We start from the raw sequence: 21,320 nt of genomic DNA, 5'->3' as shown, positions 1-21,320 counted from the left end.
TGTATCCCTTCTGGACCTGGCCCATTCAAAGGTTCTAAATGATCATACACGTTCTCTGTCCACTGGAGGACGTTCTTTGGCCAGATGCAGATGTCCCAGAGAGAATTCCAAGACCTTAGAATAGAGATAAACACATTTTTTCTGTAAAGGGCCAGATGTAAATATTTTAGACTTCTGAGCTACACAGTCTTTGTTGCAACTGCTTTCAGAGTGCAAAAGCAGCCATAAATATGTAAGTAAATGAGTATGATTGTGTTCTAGTAAAACTTCATTTACAAACAGCTGGCATGCCCAATTTGGCCCATGACTCTTGCCCTAGGAGATGGTGGAGCCACAATGTAGAAGGAGCCTGGGTCTCTGAATGAATGCCTGGCAACCAAGAGTATTCACACTGACTCTTGCATAAGTGAAAACTAATCTTTTATTATGTCAAGCCAGTAAGAGTATGAGATTTATTAAAGCAGCTGGTAATCTCTACCCTAGTTAATTATACTCACCATATTCTATTTTTTTTCTGATGGCCAAGTGTGCAGGTCAAGAAATGGACCAATGAGGAAGAAAACTTGAATGTTTTTCTGAAATGGCCTTTAAAAGTACAGGGCTGGAGAGAGGTTGCAGGTAGGAGATTTCCAAAAACACCTCCCCACCACCAAAAAAAATGTTCCGGAGAATGATGCTTCCTCTAGAACCTTAGTCAGGCAGCTTTGTGACTCCAGGCAGAGCCTTTGAGGAGACCCACTTTGATGGTTAAAGAGAATGAGCATCTCCTCTGTGAAGCCCTTTGTAATCACCCCTCCCTCCCTCCCTTGGGTGGGTTGGCTGCCCCTCCACTAGCTTCCCTCAATACTTTACACATAAACTGACCACGCCTTTCTTTATGTTGGATTGGTCTTACACGCTTTGTCCTTTTCTGCTGAATTACAAGCTCCATAAAAGCAAGGACTGCATCTCGTCTCCCTAGGTTCATCCTCCAGCCCCCTACCTTATCCCTTAATCTTACCCCTTCCCCACACTCTCCCACCTCCCTCCAGAACCAGCACGGTGCTTGGCATACAGTGGATACCTTGGAAATGTCCCTTCAGTGAAGGAGAGAACAGAAATGAATGAATGAAGACACGCGCAGGTTGACAAAATTGCCTAGGTTACAGGGAGGTGGCTATATCATTTATCATTTATCATTTATCATCAAACTGGGACACCCTGAGAGTGAAAGGCAACTCTCCTGTAATTATGTGAGAACATCAGGCATAACCCAGGACTGTGCTGAGCAAACGAATCCACAGTCATCACAGCAGTAGGCATCTTTGAACTACGGTCTCCAGCAATACAGAGCATTCCCAAAGGGAATCAGTGGTTTCGATTTGTATAATCACATTTAATATTAAAAACAAACAAAGAAGAAAACTCAGAGCACAATGGAAAGGAAAGGATGACTGATCTGAAGGGTGTTTTGGCAGAGATCTGGGAGGATCAGCATAGCCCTCTCATTGTGCTATGAGTTTTCACCGATCATTTCATACCAACGCCAAGCACAACAGGTTGAGTTGACAATACAGCTCATACCCACCCTAGAGCACAGCCCCAGGCATACCCACAGAAACACACACACACACCACCGTTCTAGCAGGGTGAGAGGATTCCACATGTTCTTGTGTATACTCTCTCTGCATATGTCTCCAAGAAAAACCTCAGAACCTCCACATGTCTAGAAAATAATCAGTCTGAAGAATTACTTTAAGAGGATGTGTGTCCATTTCAGGGGCATCTAGGCATCTATTTGAAAGGTAAATGAAATCACAATTGCAAATATCTGTGGAACGTTTTGGGCTGTTGTGCGTGTGTGTGTGCTTGAGTATAGAACACTAATCACACCAGTAATACTGATACGGGCTGATAATCAAATGCTGACTAAAGGAATCCCATTATATGGAACAAATAAAAATGCAGCCAGAGAGCACAGGGCAGCTGCCATGCTCTCCTGCCACAGCTGAGGGAGGAGACGGGGCTGGAGATGGCCATGCAGCCCATGTGGATATTGAGCATTTCGGATGGAAAGTTAGCCCACCATCTTTCCACATGAAGCCTGCCATTCAGATACCCACCTAGTGCTTCCTACTCTTAAGAGATTACTTCATGTTTTTCGGGTTTTCCCACCTTGGGCCATGAGATATGTTTCTGAAAACCTTCCTACCCGTGGGCACACTGGCTCCGTGGGCAAGCCTCACTGAAGCTCACTCAGCCAGACTGTATTCTTTCCGCGTGATACTCCAGCAGCAACCACTCCTTTTCTGTACCGCACTTTACGAGGCACCTACGGGTCCAACATTTAGATTTTGAGCCTAAACAGCACCTGAGAGAGAGTTTGATTAGGTACTACCACCTCTATTTCACAGAAAGAATTGGTGCCAAAAGGAAGCCTGCCCAAGGTCAAAGAGTTAATATGTGGGAAAACCAGTGTGAGACCTGGGTCTTAAGTCTTTCTCCTTAGCTGTACCTTACAGTCTCACCCACAGGAATATTCCTCCCCCGCTCCTCCACCATCCAGCCCCCAATTCCACGTTTGTCAGGTAACGTTGGACACTTGCTAACACCTGGGGCAGAGGAATGGAGTGGCAGATTTATCGTATATGACTGGAATCTGTTTTGATCTCATCAGTGTGGACACCGCCAAAAGGATCTGACCAGCCATGGACTCTGTAAATTTCCTTCATCTGCAACCACTGCTGCAGACACAAGAGAGGGAAAGCCTCATATACCTGGGTGTGTCTGTGCATCTCTTTCAGACAAGCAGCGTGGTTTGGTGCAGACACAAACAGTAGCACCGAATCACATGCTGGTCTTTCGAAGAGATGAGCTCCTCTACTGGAAATCAGGTGGTGAGCACCAGTGAGGGTTCCCCTAGGAATCAGAGCCACTGGGGGCAAGTCGACATACAAAGATGAAGGCAGGTTTCTCCACAGGGGAAGCCTTGGGGGAGGACAGACAGAAGCTGTGGGTAAGGAACTGCTGATGGTTTTGTAGATCTGTAAATGGTACCTGGGAATCATTGGCAAGCCCTGAACTGGAACACAGAACTGAGAGAGTGCTGATGTAGGACCCAGCGTCCCTACCCACCCTCCCTCCTTGAACTCATGTGACCTTGGAAACTTCATTTTCTCTTTCTCTGGGCAGGAGTTCAGCTGCAAGATTGGAACCCTTAGGAATGTGGCTTATGTTGTTAGGAGAACATCTACGAAGTGATGAAAAGTACTCCCTGCACTGAAATACTTGCTACTGCCCACTCTGGCCTCCTCCCATCATGGTGCCTAAAAATAGCCTTAATATTTGGCCTTTTAGCTCTCAAAGACTTTTAATATTCAGGAGTCCCCTACTAAACTGTCAGGTCCATGGAAAGGTCATTTAGGCGAGTGACTGGGATATTCACTGTAGACGGAGGAACAATAGCTTGAGGCGGCAAAAGTGGAGACTTGACCAGCGTGAGAACGGGGAGAGACCTGAGCTTCACACACATACAACCGCCTGGTGTCCCCAGGGCAGTGGGGCTCCCTGCATTGTTGCTGAGTATCTGAAAGAGGGCAGTGCGGCATCTTAGAAAAAGACTGGAGAAAACAAAACCTGGGTTCTAATCCTGGCTCTGTTGTAAGCTTCCTGTGGCACACGCATAAGTCCTTTCCGCTCTCTGGGCCTCAGTTTCCCTATCTGTAAAATGAAAGGATTGGAACCAAGGGGTGATGAGGTTGTGTCTGGCTCTCAGGATGAAAGAGGGTACAAGATTTTGAAGTGAGCTGATGAGTCATGATTGGCTAGTCCTGGAGCAGAGGGTAGGGAGACTCCCCAATCACCAGCCAAGACCCAACTGTTTTAGAGAAGGAATCCAGGGTGGGGATGAGTCCTGGAGGAGGAGGAGCCTGCTGCAGGACAGACAGGGAAGCATTCCCCAGGCCAACAACTCACTCTTCTTCCCAGACGTCCTCAAGTGGGTCTTGGTCTCCCTTGCCAGAAGCCCCAAACACCCGGGGCCAGATGCCCTCGTGCCTTTGATCAGATGCTTAGGCTCTGCCAAGTTTCCTTGGACAGTACCTGGGTTGCCTCCATAGTAACTTATCCTCACCTTAAAGGATTCAGGGAAAAGAGTGTAGGACTTGGAGTCAGAGGACTTTGAGTTCTGGTCCCAACTTGCTGAGTAATCTTAGGCAAGCGATTGCACTTCTCTGAGGCCTAACTTGGCCCTTGGATTCAGTGCCAGTTCCCGTTTCAGGACCCACCATGGCCTCTACGTTTTGAGGTAATGAAAGGGATATCTACCAGGTGGTTCCTGGCTCGGCCAGGGGAATGTCACTTCCAAACCAGACGTTGCTGAAGGTCCAGGAACGTAGGTCCTGAAGACTAGCTCTGTCCTCAGAGCCCGAGACAGTTTCTAGCCCATAGTCAGAGGCTTCTTCTGGTTTGCCCTGCTCCTCACCAGAGCAGAAGCTGGCACCATGCTTCTTGTACAGCTGAAGAACCTTAAGCCAAATAAACCTCTTTTCTTTATAAATTACCCAGCCTCGCTGGGCATAGTGGCTCATGCCTGTAATCCTAGCACTTTGGGAGGCCAAGGTGGGTGGATCACTTGAGGTCAGGAGTTCAAGACCAGCCTGACCAACATGGTGAAACCCCGTCTCTACTAAAAAAAAAATACAAAATTAGCCGGGCGAGGTGGAGGATGCCTGTATTCCTAGCTACTCGGGAGGCTGAGGCAGGAAAATCACTTGAACCTGGGAGGTGGAAGTTGCGGTGAGCCAAGATCATGCTATTGCACTCTAGCCTGGGCAACAAGAGTGAAACTTTGTCTCTGAATAAATAAATAAACAAATATAAATAAATTGGGAGCACCCAAGATGGCCAAATAGAAACAGCTCCAGCCTCCAGCTCCCAGCCTGAGTGACACAGAAGATGGGTGATTTCTGCATTTTCAACTGAGGTACCAGGTTCCTCTCACTGGGGTGTGTTGGACACTCAGTGCTGGTCAGCGGGTGCAGCCCGACCAGCGAGAGCTGAAGCAGGGCGAGGCATCGCCTCACCTGGGAAGCACAAGGGGGAAGGGAATTCCTTTTCCTAGCCAAGAGAAACTGAGACACACAACACCTGGAAAATTGGGTAACTCCCACCCTAATACTGTGCTTTAACCAAGGGTCTTAGCAAACGGCATACCAGGAGATTATGTCCCATACCTGGCCGGGAGGGTCCCATGCCCACAGAGCCTCCCTCATTGCTAGCACAGCAGTCTGAGATCTAACTGCAAGGTGGCAGCCAGGCTGGGGGAGGGGCACCCGCCATTGCTGAGGCTTAAGTAGGTAAACAAAGCCACCGGGAAGCTCAAATTGGGTGGAGCCCACCGCAGCTCAAGGAGGCCTGCCTGCCTCTGTAGACTCCACCTCTGGGGATAGGGCATAGCTAAACAAAAAGCAGCAGAAACCTCTGCAGATGCAAATGTCCTGTCTGACAGCTTTGAAGAGAGCAGTGGTTCTCCCAGCACGGAGGTTGAGATCTGAGAACGGACAGACTGTCTGCTCAAGTGGGTCTCTGACCCCTGAGTAGCCTAACTGGGAGACATCCCCCACTAGGTGCAGACCAACACCTCACACCTCACACCTCACACGGCTGGGTACACCTCTGAGACAAAGCTTCCAGAGCAAGAATCAGACAGCAACACACTGTTCAGCAATATGCTATCTTCTGCAGCCTCCGCTGCTGATACCCAGGCAAACAGGGTCTGGAGTGGACCTCAAGCAAACTCCAACAGACCTGCAGCTGAGGGTCCTGACTGTTAGAAGGAAAACTAACAAACAGAAAGGACACCCACGCCAAAACCCCATCAGTATGTCACCATCATCAAAGACCAAAGGCAAATAAAACCACAAAGATGGGGAAAAAGCAGTGCAGAAAAGCTGGAAATTCAAAAAATCAGAGCGCATCTCACCCTCCAAAGGAACGCAGCTCATCGCCAGCAACGGAACAAAGCTGGAGGGAGAATGACTTTGACGAGTTGAGAGAAGAAGGCTTCAATCGATCAAACTTCTCAGAGCTAAAGGAGGAATTACGTACCCAGCGCAAAGAAACTAAAAACCTTGAAAAAAGAATGGAAGAATGGATAACTAGAATAATCAATGCAGAGAAGACCATAAATGAACTGAGAGAGATGAAAATCATGACACGAGAACTACGTGACAAATGCACAAGCTTCAGTAACCGACTCGATCAACTGGAAGAAAGAGTATCAGTGATTGAAGATCAAATGAGTGAAATGAAGCAAGAAGAGAAGTGTAGAGAAAAAAGAGTAAAAAGAAATGAACAAAGCCTCCAAGAAATATGGGATTATGTGAAAAGACCAAATCTACATCTGATTGGTGTGCCTGAAAGTGACAGGGAAAATGGAACCAAGTTGGAAAACACTCTGCAGGATATCATCCAGGAGAACTTCACCAATCTAGTAAGGTAGGCCAACATTCAAATTCAGGAAACACAGAGAACGCCACAAAGATACTCCTCGAGAAGAGCAACTCCAAGACACATAATTGTCAGATTCACTAAAGTTGAAATGAAGGAAAAAATGCTAAGGGCAGCCAGAGAGAAAGGTCGGCCTACCCACAAAGGGAAGCCCATCAGACTAACAGCGGATCTCTCAGCAGAAACTCTACAAGCCAGAAGAGAGTAGGGGCCAATATTCAACATTATTAAAGAAAAGAATTTTCAACCCAGAATTTCATATCCAGGCAAACTAAGTTTCATAAGTGAAGGAGAAATAAAATTCTTTACAGACAAGCAAATGCTTAGAGATTTTGTCACCACCAGGCCTGCCCTACAAGAGATCCTGAAGGAAGCACTAAACATGGAAAGGAAAACTGGTACCAGCCATTGCAAAAAACATGCCAAAATGTAAAGACCATCAATGCTAGGAAGAAACAGCATCAACTAATGAGCAAAATAACCAGCTAATATCATAATGACAGGATCCAGTTCACATATAACAATATTAACCTTAAATGTAAATGGACTAAATGGCCCAATTAAAAGACACAGACTGGCAAATTGGATAGAGTCAGACCCCTGGCCGGGCGCGGTGGCTCAAGCCTGTAATCCCAGCACTTTGGGAGGCCGAGTCGGGCGGATCACGAGGTCAGCAGATCGAGACCATCCTTGCTAACATGGTGAAACCCCTTCTCTACTAAAAAATACAAAAAAAACAGCCGGGCGAGATGGCGGGCACCTATAGTCCTAGCTACTCGGGAGGCTGATGCAGGAGAATGGCGTGAACCCGGGAGGCGGAGCTTGCAGTGAGCTGAGATCTGGCCACTGCACTCCAGCCTGGGCGACAGAGCGAGACTCCACCTCAAAAAAAAAAAAAAAAAAAGAGTCAGACCCATCTGTTTGCTGTATTCAGGAGACCCATCTCACATGCAGAGACACACATAGGCTCAAAATAAAGGGATGGAGGAAGATCTACCAAGCAAATGGAAAACAAAACAAAGCAGGGGTTGCAATCCTAGTCTCTGATAAAACAGACTTTAAACCATCAAAGATCAAAAGAGACAAAGAAGGCCATTACATAATGGCAAAGGGATCAATTCATCAGGAAGAGCTAACTATCCTAAATACATATGCACCCAATACAGGAGCACCCAGATTCATAAAGCACGTCCTTAGAGACTTATAAAGAGACTTAGACTCCCATACAATAATAATGAGAGACTTTAACACCCCACTGTCAACATTAGATCAACGGGACAGAAAGTTAAAAAGGATATCCAGGAATTGAACTCAACTCTGCACCAAGCGGACCTAATAGACATCTACAGAACTCTCCACCCCAAATCAACAGAATATACAATCTTCTGAACACCACATTGCACTTATTCCAAAATTGACCACACAGTTGGAAGTAAAGCACTCCTCAGCAAATGTAAAAGAACAGAAATTATAACAAACTGTCTCTCAGCCTGCAGTGCAATTAAACTACAACTCAGGACTAAGAAACTCAATCAAAACCACTCAACTACATGGAAACTGAACAACCTGCTCCTGAATGACTACTGGGTACATAATGAAATGAAGGCAGAAATAAAGATGTTCTTTGAAACCAATGAGAACCAAGATACGACATACCAGAATATCTGGGACACATTTAAAGCAGTGTGTAGAGGGAAATTTATAGCACTAAATGCCCACAAGAGAAAGCAGGAAAGATCTAAAATTGACACCCTAACATCACAATTAAAAGAACTAGAGAAGGCCGGGTGCGGTGGCTCAAGCCTGTAATCCCAACACTTTGGGAGGCCGAGATGGGCGGATCACGAGGTCAGGAGATGGAGACCATCCTGGCTAACACGGTGAAACCCTGTCTCTACTAAAAAATACAAAAAACTAGCCGGGCGACGTGGCGGGCGCCTGTAGTCCACCTACTTGGGAGGCTGAGGCAGGAGAATGGCGTAAACCCGGGAGGCGGAGCTTGCAGTGAGCTGAGATCCGGCCACTGCACTCCAGCCTGGGCGGCAGAGCGAGACTCTGTCTCAAAAAAAAAAAAAAAAGAACTAGAGAAGCAAGAGCAAACACATTCAAAAGCTAGCGGAAGGCAAGAAATCACTAAGATCAGAGCAGAACTGAAGGAGATAGAGAAACACAAAAAACCCTCCAAAAAATCAATGAATCCAGGAGATGGTTTTTTGAAAAGATCAACAAAATTGATAGACTGCTAGCAAGACTGATAAAGAAGAACAGAGAGAAGAATCAAATAGACGCAATAAAAAATGATGAAGGGGATATCACCACCGACCCCACAGAAATACAAACTACCATCAGAGAATACTATAAACACCTCTACGCAAATAAACTAGAAAATCTAGAAGAAATTGATAATTTCCTGGACACTTACACTCTCCCAAGACTAAACCAGGAAGAAGTTGAATCCCTGAATAGACCAATAGCAGGCTCTGAAATTGAGGCAATACTTAATAGCCTACCAATCAAAAAAAGTTCAGCACCAGACAGATACACAGCCGAATTCTACCAGAGGTACAAGGAGGAGCCATTCCTTCTGAAACTATTCCAATCAACAGAAAAAGAGGGAATCCTCCCTAACTCATTTTATGAGGCCAACATCATCCTGATACCAAAGCCTGGCAGATACACAACAAAAAAAAGAGAATTTTACACTAATATACCTGATGAACATCAATGCAAAAATCCTCAATAAAATACTGGCAAACCGAATCCAGCAGCACATCAAAAAGCTTATCCACCATGATCAAGTGGGCTTCATTCCTGGGATGCAAGGTTGGTTCAACATACGCAAATCAATAAACATAATCCAGCTTATAAACAGAACCAAAGACAAAAACCACATGATTATCTCAATAGATGCAGAAAAGGCCTTTGACAAAATTCAACAGCCCTTCGTGCTAAAAACTCTCAACAAATTCGGTATTGATGGAACACATCTCAAAATAATAAGACCTATTTATGACAAACCCACAGCCAATATCATACTGAATGGGCAAAAACTGGAAGCATTCCCTTTGAAAACTGACACAAGACAGGGATGCCTTCTCTCACCACTCCTATTCAACATAGTGTTGGAAGTTCTGACTAGGGCAATCAGGCAAGAGAAAGAAATAAAGGGTATTCAGTTAGGAAAAGAAGAAGTCAAATTGTCCCTGTTTGCAGATGACATGATTGTGTATTTAGAAAACCCCATCATCTCAGCCCAAAATCTCCTTCAGCTGATAAGTAACTTCAGCAAACTCTCAGGATACAAAATCAATGTGCAAAAATCACAAGCATTCTTATACACCAGTAACAGACAAACAGAGAGCCAAATCAGGAATGAACTTCCATTCACAATTGCTTCAAAGAGAATAAAATACCTAGGAATCCAACTTACAAGGGATGTAAAGGACCTCTTCAAGGAGAACTACAAACCACTGTTCAGTGAAATAAAAGAGGACACAAACAAATGGAAGGACATAACATGCTCATGGATAGGAAGAATCAATATCGTGAAAATGGCCATACTGCCCAAGGTAATTTATAGATTCAATGCCATCCCCATTAAGCTACCAATGACTTTCTTCACAGAATTGGGGAAAAAAACTGCTCTAAAGTTCATATGGAACCAAAGAAGACCCCGCATTGCCAAGACAATCCTAAGAAAAAAGAACAAAGCTGGAGGCATCATGCTACCTGACTTCAAACTATACTACAAGGCTACAGTAACCAAAACAGCATGGTACTGGTACCAAAACAGAGATACAGACCAATGGAACAGAACAGAGCCCTCAGAAATAATACCACACATCTACAGCCATCTGATCTTTGACAAACCTGACAAAAACAAGAAATGGGGAAAGGATTCCCTATTAATAAATTGTGCTGGGAAAATTGGCTAGCCATAAGTAGAAAGCTGAAACTGGATCCTTTCTTACTCCTTATATGAAAATTAATTCAAGATGGATTAGAGACTTAAATGTTAGACCTAAAACCATAAAAACCCTAGAAGAAAACCTAGGCAATACCATTCAGGACATAGGCATGGGCAAGGACTTCATGTCTAAAACACCAAAAGCAACAGCAACAAAAGTCAAAATTGACAAATGGGATCTAATTAAACTAAAGAGCTTCTGCACAGCAAAAGAAACTACCATCAGAGTGAACAGGCAACCTACAGAATAGGAGAAAATTTTTGCAATCTACTCATCTGACAAAGGGCTAATATCCAGAACCTACAAAGAACTCAAACAAATTTACAAGAAAAAAACAAACAACCCCATCAAAAAGTGGGCAAAGGATATGAACGAACACTTCTCGAAAGAAGACATTCATACAGCCAACAAACACATGAAAAAACGCTCATCACTCACCATCAGAGAAATGCAAATCAAAACCACAATGAGATACCATCTCACACCAGTTAGAATGGCAATCATTAAAAAGTCAGGAAACAACAGGTGCTGGAGAGGATGTGGAGAAATAGGAACAGTTTTACACTGTTGGTGGGACTGTAAACTAGTTCAACCATTGTGGAAAACAGTGTGCCGATTCCTCAAGGATCTAAAACTGAAATACCATTTGACCCAGCCATCCCATTACTGGGTATATACCCAAAGGATTATAAATCATGCTGCTATAAAGACACATGCACACGTATGTTTATTGTGGCACTATTCACAATAGCAAAGACTTGGAATCAACCCAAATGTCCATCAGTGACAGACTGGATTAAGAAAATGTGGCATATATACACCATGGAATACTATGCAGCCATAAAAAAGGATGAGTTTGTGTCCTTTGTAGGGACATGGATGCAGCTGGAAACCATCATTCTCAGCAAACTATCGCAAGAACAGAAAACCAAAAACCGCATGTTCTCACTCATAGGTGGGAATTGAACAATGAGATCACTTGGACACAGGAAGGGGAACATCACACACCGGAGCCTATTGTGGGGAGGGGGGAGGGAGGAGGGATAGCATTAGGAGATATACCTAATGTAAATGACGAGTTGATGGGTGCAGCACACCAACATGGCACATGTATTCATATGTAACAAACCTGCACGTTGTGCACATGTACCCTAGAACTTAAAGTATAATAAAAATAATAATAATGTTTGGATAATAATAGTTAAAAAAATAAATACATAAAAAAATAAATAAATATATAAATAACCCAGCCTCAGGTATTCCTTTATAGCAACACTAAATGGACTAAGACAGTGGCTATGTGCAACAAGCCTGGAGCAGAGAGTGCAGAGCGCCCGGGGCCGAGCACCCTCCTGGCTGCCTAGAGCCCTGAGTAGCTTCCCGTGTGTCAGCCATGGCTCCTACCCCAGCAGTCCTTGCACATTTCTAGCTCTGTCATGCATCACTCACCAGCAGATGCTGGGACTACTGATGCATACCACACAGAGGAAAGAGTTCTGCTTATTAAATTACTAAATCCTGTTAGAAAAGACGGCAACTTGCTCCTAATAGAATTTGCATGTTTCTCATAATCCTTGGCAACTCCAATGAGATTTTTAAATCTCCAACATGGCACCAGGGGTAGATTCTACCAACCAGTGGTCTCTCTATTCACAGGCAGAACCCTCAAAAACAGTTCTGTCCCCTCGGAGGGCATTGTGCTTTCTTACTATAACAGAGCCTTTTCAATTTGTTTAAAAGCTGTTCTGCTGACTGTGGGGCAGCGAGAGGTGTTTCTTTATGGAAACCATGTATGTGCACACACACGTGTGTGTGGAGGGGGTTCTCTGAAGCTGTAATAGTTGGGAGGATATGAAATACTACTGTTTATTTTATGCCATTTTATTCCTCCCACCTTCCTGCTCACATATGCAACAAATGGTAGAAGTGAACATGGGATGTTTGTGCTGTGAGAAGTGGATGAATGCCTCCTCCCGGACTCACACTGCCTCCCCTGGGCGACTGCACCGCCGGAAGCCACTCTGTTTCTCATGCAGTCAACACTGCATTGTTGAACACGGAGCATGACCTAGGCTGGGAAAGAATGTAGAAAGTGTCTCACTGCATTTAAAGTACCATCAGGTTAAGTCATGGAGAAACAAGAGCCTCACTTTGCAAGAAGGAAAAGCTAAATTTGATGAGTAAACCAGACTTCAGGTGTTTTCTGGAAGGTGTATTTTATCTAATGACTTAGCTTTGCTTTTGTTGCTCCATTCTTTTCCCTCTGAGCTCCAGGAGCAAAGTAGTTTTAGAGTCTTTTATTTTCATTCAAAACATCTCTTCTTACTCTAGTGATATCATCCCTGGAAGACTGAGAAGTAAGAAGAGGTGAATCACGTGTCACCTTTGCATCTCTTCTAGAATTACATCAGTCAGAGCTCTGGGGTGCAGTGGGGATCGATGCCAAAAAGCAGAGGGGAGGAAGGAGAGATGGGGAGGGCACAGATGGAGGAGGAAGGGAGCTGGCTCTTTCCAGCCTGCTTATTTTCTTCTTCCTCCTCCTCAGCCTTCAAGCCCCCCTTCCTATTTATAAATCACATAAGAGGAAACGTCAGACTTTAAAGAGATGGCTGCTTTATATTTATTGATGGTGTTGGTTTCAATGCCATTTGCCTGAACTTTTGGACCAATCACCACATGCCTATCAGTCACAGATGAAAGCCAACACTGGTATTCTCACAGGACACTTACACTAGATAAGAATGAAGACGCACAGACCCTGTCCTGCCTTCCAAGTATTAGCCATATTAGCTTCACTCTGTCTCACCTCTTCATTGGTTTCAAACAGCAGAGGAACTTGGCTATGCATGGGAATAATTTCAAATGTGGAATATAGTCACACAGGCTAGTGATGGCCCACACAGCCCTCTGCTTATCAGGTGAGCGCACTGGTGCGGAAGGGCTGGGACGGGCGGGTGGGCTGAGACTGGACTTTCCTGACCTCTCCCTAGCTGGGGTTTTTAATGTCATTCAATGATGTGTATCTGAGGTATCAGGGAGAGGGATCAGGGCTCACAACCAAGCCAAAATATAATAGATTCAAAGGCCTGGACCTTGTCCTAATGCCCTTAAGAAGTTTCTGAAATTCTTTTTTTATAATGTTTGTAACGTTTTCCACTCAGCCGGGTGCAGTGGCTGACGCCTGTCATCCCAGCACTTTGGGAGGCTGAGGTGGGCAGATCATCTGAGGTCGGGATTTCAAGACCAGCCTGACCAACATGGAGAAACCCAGTCTCTACTAAAAATACAAGATTGGCCAGGCGTGGTGGCGCATGCCTGTCATCCCAGCTACTTGGGAGGCTGAGGCAGGAGAATCGCTTGAGCCCAGGAGGTGGAGGTTGCAGTGAGCTGAGATCGCGCCACCGTACTCCAGCCTGGGCGACAAGAGCGAAACTCCATATATATATATATATATCTTTTTTTTTCTACTCGCCCCCTTTGCTTTTCTTACTTAAAGATAGTTCTATGCCTGAACCATTCCCGTTAATTAGGAAGAAAATCTTTCACCCCGCTTTCCTCTATGGTTCAGTGAATTCCAGACTCCTTAGGATTTCTAGGTCTAGCTGCTTGGAACATATTTATGATGAAAACAAAGCAAAGTGGCCTCAGGACACCAGGGAAGGCCAGGAGTGAGATCCATTTCTGCAACACAGGAAGAGAGGCCCGAAGGGGCAAAAGGAAAATATAATTTGCAGAAGGCACAGTTTTGGCAGCATCTTATTACAACTTCCAGCTGATCGGGTGTAGCCAAACTAGAGACATCTGTTTGGAGTTTACAACAGAAACAAAACACACAGAAAGCATGAAAGCGCTGAAACATGCACACCCAGACCGCGCTCTAACAGCTCCTCTCCACCTCGACCTTCCCGCTATCCCCCACTGGGTCACGCTGGGTTGTAGAAGGGAAGGAAATGGGCTCTGCAGCCTGCCCAGCCACCCGCCCACCTGCACCATGACTCACTCACACCGGGATCGGAACTTGTCAACTTTTCTCTCTACTTGGTTTTCCTCCCAGGAAAACAGAGATGGCCCCACTCCTCAGAGAACTCCTCTTTGGGTTTCCAGTTCATCTTTAAAGCTCCCTGAGCTGTTTGTAATGGAAAAGATAAGGTAGTCTCCTTACGCTTGATTACTAGCATGGCCCACAGAAGGAGGTGGTAAAATCTCGGCAGACCTGGAAGTCACTCCTCCAAAAATAACCTCACAGGTCTGAGAGTGTGATATGGAACTCACTCTGGCCTCTCCAAAAGACCAGAAAAAGACCACACTCCCACAACTTAATTAGTGAAAAATGCAGGATAATACATGAAAAGGCTGGTCCCAGACCCAGCACCCGCAGTTATGGAGGTCCAGGAAGGCCCCAGATGGCGCATAAAGTTGACCTTCCTTTCCTAATTCTCTCCAAGCACAAGAAAGGCCAAAGACCGTCCTATGATACCATCCCAGGGTTAGACACAGCCTCTCCCACCCCAACACAGCAGTTCAGACGCTCACCTGCTCTGTTAAATTTTCCTCTTTATTCTCTCCCCACTGGCGTGCAAACAGAACCAGAACAGTGCTACTTTTAAAAAATAACAAAATGTTTTATACACGTTTCTGTATATACAACTGAACAACATTTTACATGTTTCTTTTGCACAGCAAAAGATATAAACATTCAGCTCCGAGAACACAGTTATGTACAGAAAAAAGTCAAAAATACTTCACAACAGTGCAAAAATATTTTACACAGTATCATGGAGTGAGATCTTTTCAGCAAGAGGAAGGGCGTGTGTGTGTTTCTAAAGCAAAACTCCTTTTTAAGATATTAGATGTCTTTAACTGTAAACAAAATGCAACTCTCCTTCATCTCCCCCCACCCCCCAAACAGTTATGTGAGGAATTTGGCAAAATTTCAGGGGTGTGAGTCTGAGGTAAACACCCGGAGTTCTTACACCAGAAAGAACCGAGGGCTAAAGGGTTGCATAAAGCCTCAAACACCTTGAGAGCAAATTCTTTTTTTTTTTTAATGAGATGTCAGTGACAGCGCAGAGCCTCTCCCGGGGGGTAGGAGGAGGAAGTGAACCCCTCCTCCTCAGGCCCCAGTGCCCCACAAACAGGAAACTGGCCAGGCACCTACGGCCTGAGACTAGCAACTTCAGCCAGCATTCCCTCACCCGTACCCCAGAGGGCTGCCTCTCTCTCCCTCCTGGCGGGGTTTTCCCCTCTCACATCTCCCCGCATCCCCATGCGCAATAAAGCCAGAAGTGCTGGGGCGGGAGCAGGGGCGGGGAGGTAGGGGGAAACGGTCAGGGGGAACGCTGGGCCTGGGCTCCAAGTGTAGGTATGGGCCCCAAATGCCCCATTTTCCCTTTCCTGGGGGCGGGCAAGGGACAGGGAGGTTGTCGGGAGCACGGATGGGTAGCCACGTTGGAGCGCCGGCAACGCGCGGAGCTCAGCCCGAGTGGGGCTCGTCTGCACTGGCGCCGTCGGCCTGGCCGGACTCGTCCCCAGCGGTGGCGGAGGTGGCGTCAGGGCCCCCGCCCTCGATGGAGCTCTCGCTGCCCGTGCTGTCGCCCGATAGCAGGCGCGTCACCCGCAAGTCGGCCTGCAGGGTGCGCACGTCGTTGCCGAAGCTGAGCTCGCCCAGGTCGCTAATAAGTTGCGACAGCTCAGCCTTCATGTCGGAGGTGCTGCCCAGCAGCAGAGGCGGCGGCCTGGCCCCCGGGCCCAGGGAGCCCCCGCCGCCCGCTAGCGCCTCCCCACGGCCATTCTCCAGAGTGTCCAACAAGTCCCCGCACTCAAAGTGCATGGCGACCACCAGCGCCCGCTGCGCCTCGGCCTCCTCTGCTGGATCTCCCTCTGCCGCATGGTTCTCCTCTTCCTCCGGGCAGCCCTCAGGGTGCTCCTCTTCCTCTTCTTCCTCCTGCAGCTCCTGCTCCTGTTGTTCACCAAGCAGGTCCTCGGTGATGGAGCCGAGCTTAGGCGCACTGCGGCTGCGCTCCACTGGCGGTTTGTAACAGCAGGGTCCGTGCAGGAGCAGCTTGCGCAGCGGTACTAGCGGGATGGTGTGTGCGCCCACCAGCTCCTGCTGCTGGTGACGCGCGTCGTCCCGCCGCTTGAGGCGTTTAAATTCCGCCAGCGCGTTGGCCGACGTCTGGTAGAGCAGCAGGGCCATAGCCTGCGCCTTTTCGGGCTTGGACACCAGCACGGCGTGGCAGCGCAGCATCACGGCCTTGTGCTTCAGCTCGTGCCGGTACACCCAAGCGAAGACCTTGGGCAGCCGCGCGTCCGCCACGCAGTAGGTGACGCGGTGCAGCAGGTAGAGGTGGCCCGGGCGGCGCAGCGCGCGCTCCTCGGCGTGCACCATGCGGATACCCTGCGCACTCACTGTCAGCTTCATCTTGGTGCCCTGACGGCCCGCCTCGCTCTTGCTCCAGATCTTGCCCACAGCAAGGTCGGTGCAGCCATCGCCGCGAGCCTGGATGGTTGTGGCATTACCCAGGTAGAGCACGGTGTAAGTTGGGTCCTCGCTGGTGATGTGCAGCTTCTTGCGCTTGGAGCGGAACATGCTGCCCACCCGGCTAAGCGCGCCTTCGGGGCACGCCCGTGCCAAAGAGCTGAGCGCCGAGTAGTGCAGGCTCACAGCGTAGCCCTTGGGCTTGGACGCCTGCCGCGGCGGCGCCTCGGCCAGCAGCTCGAACTTGTGCTTCTTCCACGGTAGCATCTCCGGAGGGCGCCCCGGCGCAGCTGGGCGGCGGCGGCGGAGCGCCGGGTGCGAGGCCCACTGAGCCACCGGCCCCGGCCGGGCTCGGCCCGGGCAAGATCGAAGAATAAAACTACTGGGAGCGGCCCAGTGGTAGGGAGTTGGAGGGGGAGGGGAGGAGACAGAGTGCTTTGGAACCCCGGAGGGGGTGGGGGTAAATTTTCTAAAAAAGAAAATATTCAGCTTCGAGTGTGCAAAAAAGGTTGGGGGCGGGTAGGGACACGCGCGCACACAGAATTACCCCAGTCTGGGCAAGGGCGAGGGCAAAGAGTCTCAGGCAAGCAACAAAATGCGAGGGAGAGAGAACGAGCGTGGAGTGGAAAATGTCAGGAAAAAAGCTAGAAGCGCGCGTACAAATAAATAAAGAGAGCCCCGGCAACAGCACCCGGGATGGTGCGAGAATAATGCGGGAACTCCTCGGCGAACGTGAAGAGGATCCCCTAACACACACAACCCCCAGGACTGGGGCCAAAACCCGCAGAAACTCTACAGTGACCGTGCCCAGGGGCCGGTGCTCCCCACCTCCGAGGGGTGCTAGAGACGGAGGGCCCCTCGGCTGGGCTGGTCTCAGAGTCAGCAGCTCGCCCAAAGTGCTGTCGGATGCTGGGTCCGGCTGGCCGCGGCTGGCCCCGCGCAACAGTCCCGCAGGGGCTCACTGCATCTTCGCACCACCGGGGACTCGCGCTCGGCCCGCTCACTGTCCGGGCTAGTTTGGCCGAGACAGCGCTGGGCTCCGAGGGCAGGGGGAGCGCATGGCCGGGTCCGGGGACCGCCGCTACCTCATTTCTTCCCTCAAGGCGGTGTCCAGCTCCGCTCCCGGGCTCTCCACGGTCTGCTGCCCGCCTTTGCAGCGCGCCCTCTCCGGTGCTGCGAGCGGTGGCCAGCTCGCCTGCCTCACATCCTTGCCGTCCGGGAGGAAGATCTCCGGTAAATATAGGCCGGCGCGAACCATTCGCCGCGCGGGGACAGGGGAGGAGCAGAGAAGAGGATCTGTTTGGGGCTCAGACGCCGGACGGATTCCTGGTCTCTTAAAGGGACCGGGTGACAGCCATTGGTCAAGGGAGCGGGGAGACCGGTCCAATCCGACAATTACATTCCAAATTTACCAGCACCTCTTTTGTCTACGGAAATCACTGGGACCTGGGGTTACCCCGCAGCAAAAAGACTTGAATCCTGACACTCCACCCCCAGGCTGAATTGCAACTCGCTGAATACATGTATGTCTAGATCGAAACTTCTGAGGCAGGTGGCAGAAGATGAGACTACAGATTACAATTTCCTGTGCAAAAAGTTTGGGAAAATAGTGGTTTCTTCCTTGTGTGACGGCTTTCTGAGAATGACTGGGTGCTGTTTAGTATTATTTTCAGAATTGTTTTCCATTAAAGAAAAGAGAGATGCACAGAAAACACCAAGGCTTATCTCTCACTATCTTGAGCTCGTATTCACAGGTAAGCAGCAGACAGTGTAAAGTGAGGTGAGTGGTAACATGATTGGGGTGACTACTGTAGAATATCATCAATGAATAAGGCGCTTCCCCATCCGAACCCCAGCAAGACCCGCTCCTGCTGTCGGGCCTCAGGGTAGAGCAATTTTCTGAGATACACACAATTTCTAAGTAATGCTCGTGTGTAGTTAGGACGTAGTTTACTTTGGCAAGCCGGTCGTGCGCTGTCATTATATCATGGACATATTTTGGATGAGAATTCCTAGTAAAAATTCAAATGACATTTTTTATTTGAGTGACAAATAATGCCTGGCCACCCTCCAATGGGAGTGATAATTGCATCAGTATTGCTTTTATCATGTGCCAACTAGACAGTGTAGTTGTCCTCTGACCGGCTTGACCCTAAGCCAGTAACTCGTTTCTGGGCCCTTGAAACAACCTGCTTGCCTCTATGGTATGGTCAGTCAAAGCAAAAAGACTTAGAGCTGGAGTGGGATAAACGTCCGAATGATCCCGCACCAAAACTCCCAGCCTGGTCCTGGAGGAGGACAGTGATCCCTTCTCCCCATCCCAGTCCACTGGGGATCTTTGATGTCTCTGGCTTCCACACCACGTCTTCATGCCAGAGTCACTGCAACCACTCCTGGAAATTCCCTTGGGATATTCCAACAAAATAAAACTGATCCCTGCCCATCCTCTACCTTTGCCAACTTTTGACCTTCCTTTGAACTCTGAGTTTTCTCAAGAGTCACTGGTGCTGAGTTTCCATTTAAGTTACTTTTCTGACTACCTTTTGGTGCCATGCCCTGAGCTAGGAGCAGACGGGATTCCTGCCTCCTAATCCAATGAAGGTTGTAAACTCTCTACCCAACTCTGGGCTTCCACTGGACTTTGGGTTCTCTGCAAGTACCCTGTATCCCCAGTGTGGTACAAATAGGCACTCAATAACTGGAATTAATGAGCAAGATATGCATGTGGACAAGAAGACAGAGTGGGCTGAACGCTATGAGAAAGACTCAAAGCACTATGAGAAGCTGGAGGAAGAAAGCATTCATTGTGACTAGGAAAATCAGAAAAGGCTTCATGGAGGTAGTGACCTTTTTGAAAGACGAACAGAATTTATCCAAACACGAAAAGACGGAAGGACTTTCTGGGTATAAAGGGTAGCAAAATTACAGAAGCATGAAAATGCATGCATAAGGCCAGGCACGGTGGCTCATGCCTGTAATCCCAGCATTTTGGGAGGCCGAGGTGGGTGGATCACCTGAGGTCAGGAGTTCACGAGCAGCCCGGTCAACATGGCAAAATGCTATCTCTACTAAAAATACAAAAATTAGCCGGGCATGTTAGTGCATGCCTGTAATTCCAGCTACTTGGGAGGTTGAGGCAGGAGTATCCCTTGAACCTAGGAGGCGGAGGTTGCAGTAAGCTGAGATTGCGCCACTGCACTTCAGCCTGGACGACAGAGTGAGAAAGAAAAGAAAAGAAAAGAAAGAGAAGAGAAGAGAAAGGAAAAGAAGGAGCATACACACGTAGTAATTAGGATGGAGCTTGTAACAATGAAAGAAGAAAGCTTCCTGATTGTGTTTTTTGGCTCTCTTAGACTCCAAGGGAAGGAATGGCCTTTTCATGGCTAACTGGCCCCACAGGGTCCTTCGACCAGAGCTATAATGCCTTACTCCTCAGCTGCACTGATGGGTTAATGGAGGGATACCAGACACGCTGTTGGAATGAGGTAGTTAGTATTATAATAAGCCATTTAAGCCACTATTAATTCCTTAAATTTCTGGACTGCCTTGTAGTGGCAATGAAGGAGATAGTACACACTCTAAAGAACAAAAAATTCTGGTAAAAACATATCAAATGAGGCTGTGTTAAGTGACCTTTAGTTGGACCATAATCTTGAACTCCACAAAAGCAGACATCATGTTCAAGCAGTGATCATTTCCAAATGGCTCAAAGTTCCAAGGCTCAAGAGGGTTTGGGGAAGAGGAAGAGGGAGCAGTAGCAGGAGCTAAGGCTGGTCTCAGACTCAGCGAGAGGCACCACTTTGCACTTCATGCGGTGGCATGGACACCAGTGGCCCACAGGGGCAGGGAGAAGGAGTCCACTGGTGGGCGGGCTCTTCAGCAGCAGCCAGATGCCAGTCCCAGCAGCACAGGCCCACAGAGCTGCTCCTGTTGACGAGGCTATGTCACGCCTTGACCGCCTTCCTAATAAGCTTGTTTTCAACCTTGGGAGAACAGAAAGGTTCTAGGCCAATGTGAACATCCCGGTGTGAGTCATGCCCTGGAGGAGAACCCGCTGTCCCCTTGTGGCCTGGACCTGTGCCAGCCTCTAGGGCCCGCCTCACCTTATGAAGAAGCTGGCCACCCCACCTGAAACACACATCACAAATAAGGCTGCGTTTCTTCAGCTGGGAGAGCTGGCAGCGCCACGTAGGAGTCTACATCACAGATCTGAGACAGGGCAACTCCAGAACAGACCGTCAGCAAACTGGAGCTGGGAAACAGGTGAGAAACTGCAAAGCGTGCTTTTTTAATGACACTGCCCCATCTACTGGTAGCAGGCAGACATGCTGCTTGGTGGATGGTTTCTCATCAAACCGGATAAGCTAGTGGATGAAACTACACAC

At 48.0% G+C, this 21,320-nt stretch overlaps 1 protein-coding gene across 1 annotated transcript; it reads right to left on the bottom strand.

The window, feature by feature from the left end:
* Positions 1-14,994: 14,994 nt before the first annotated feature.
* FAM43A (family with sequence similarity 43 member A) lies at positions 14,995-18,385 on the bottom strand. The gene has a single exon (XM_033213101.1). The coding sequence runs from the start codon at positions 17,200-17,202 to the stop codon at positions 15,931-15,933; it is 1,272 nt and encodes a 423-aa protein (XP_033068992.1). The 5' UTR covers positions 17,203-18,385; the 3' UTR covers positions 14,995-15,930.
* Between the last annotated feature and the right edge of the window lie 2,935 nt (positions 18,386-21,320).

Source organism: Trachypithecus francoisi, unplaced genomic scaffold (genome assembly GCF_009764315.1).
Source record: "Trachypithecus francoisi isolate TF-2019V2 unplaced genomic scaffold, Tfra_2.0 Lachesis_group0, whole genome shotgun sequence".
Taxonomy (NCBI): Eukaryota; Metazoa; Chordata; class Mammalia; order Primates; family Cercopithecidae; genus Trachypithecus; species Trachypithecus francoisi.
This window is presented reverse-complemented; position numbering and strand designations above follow the sequence as displayed.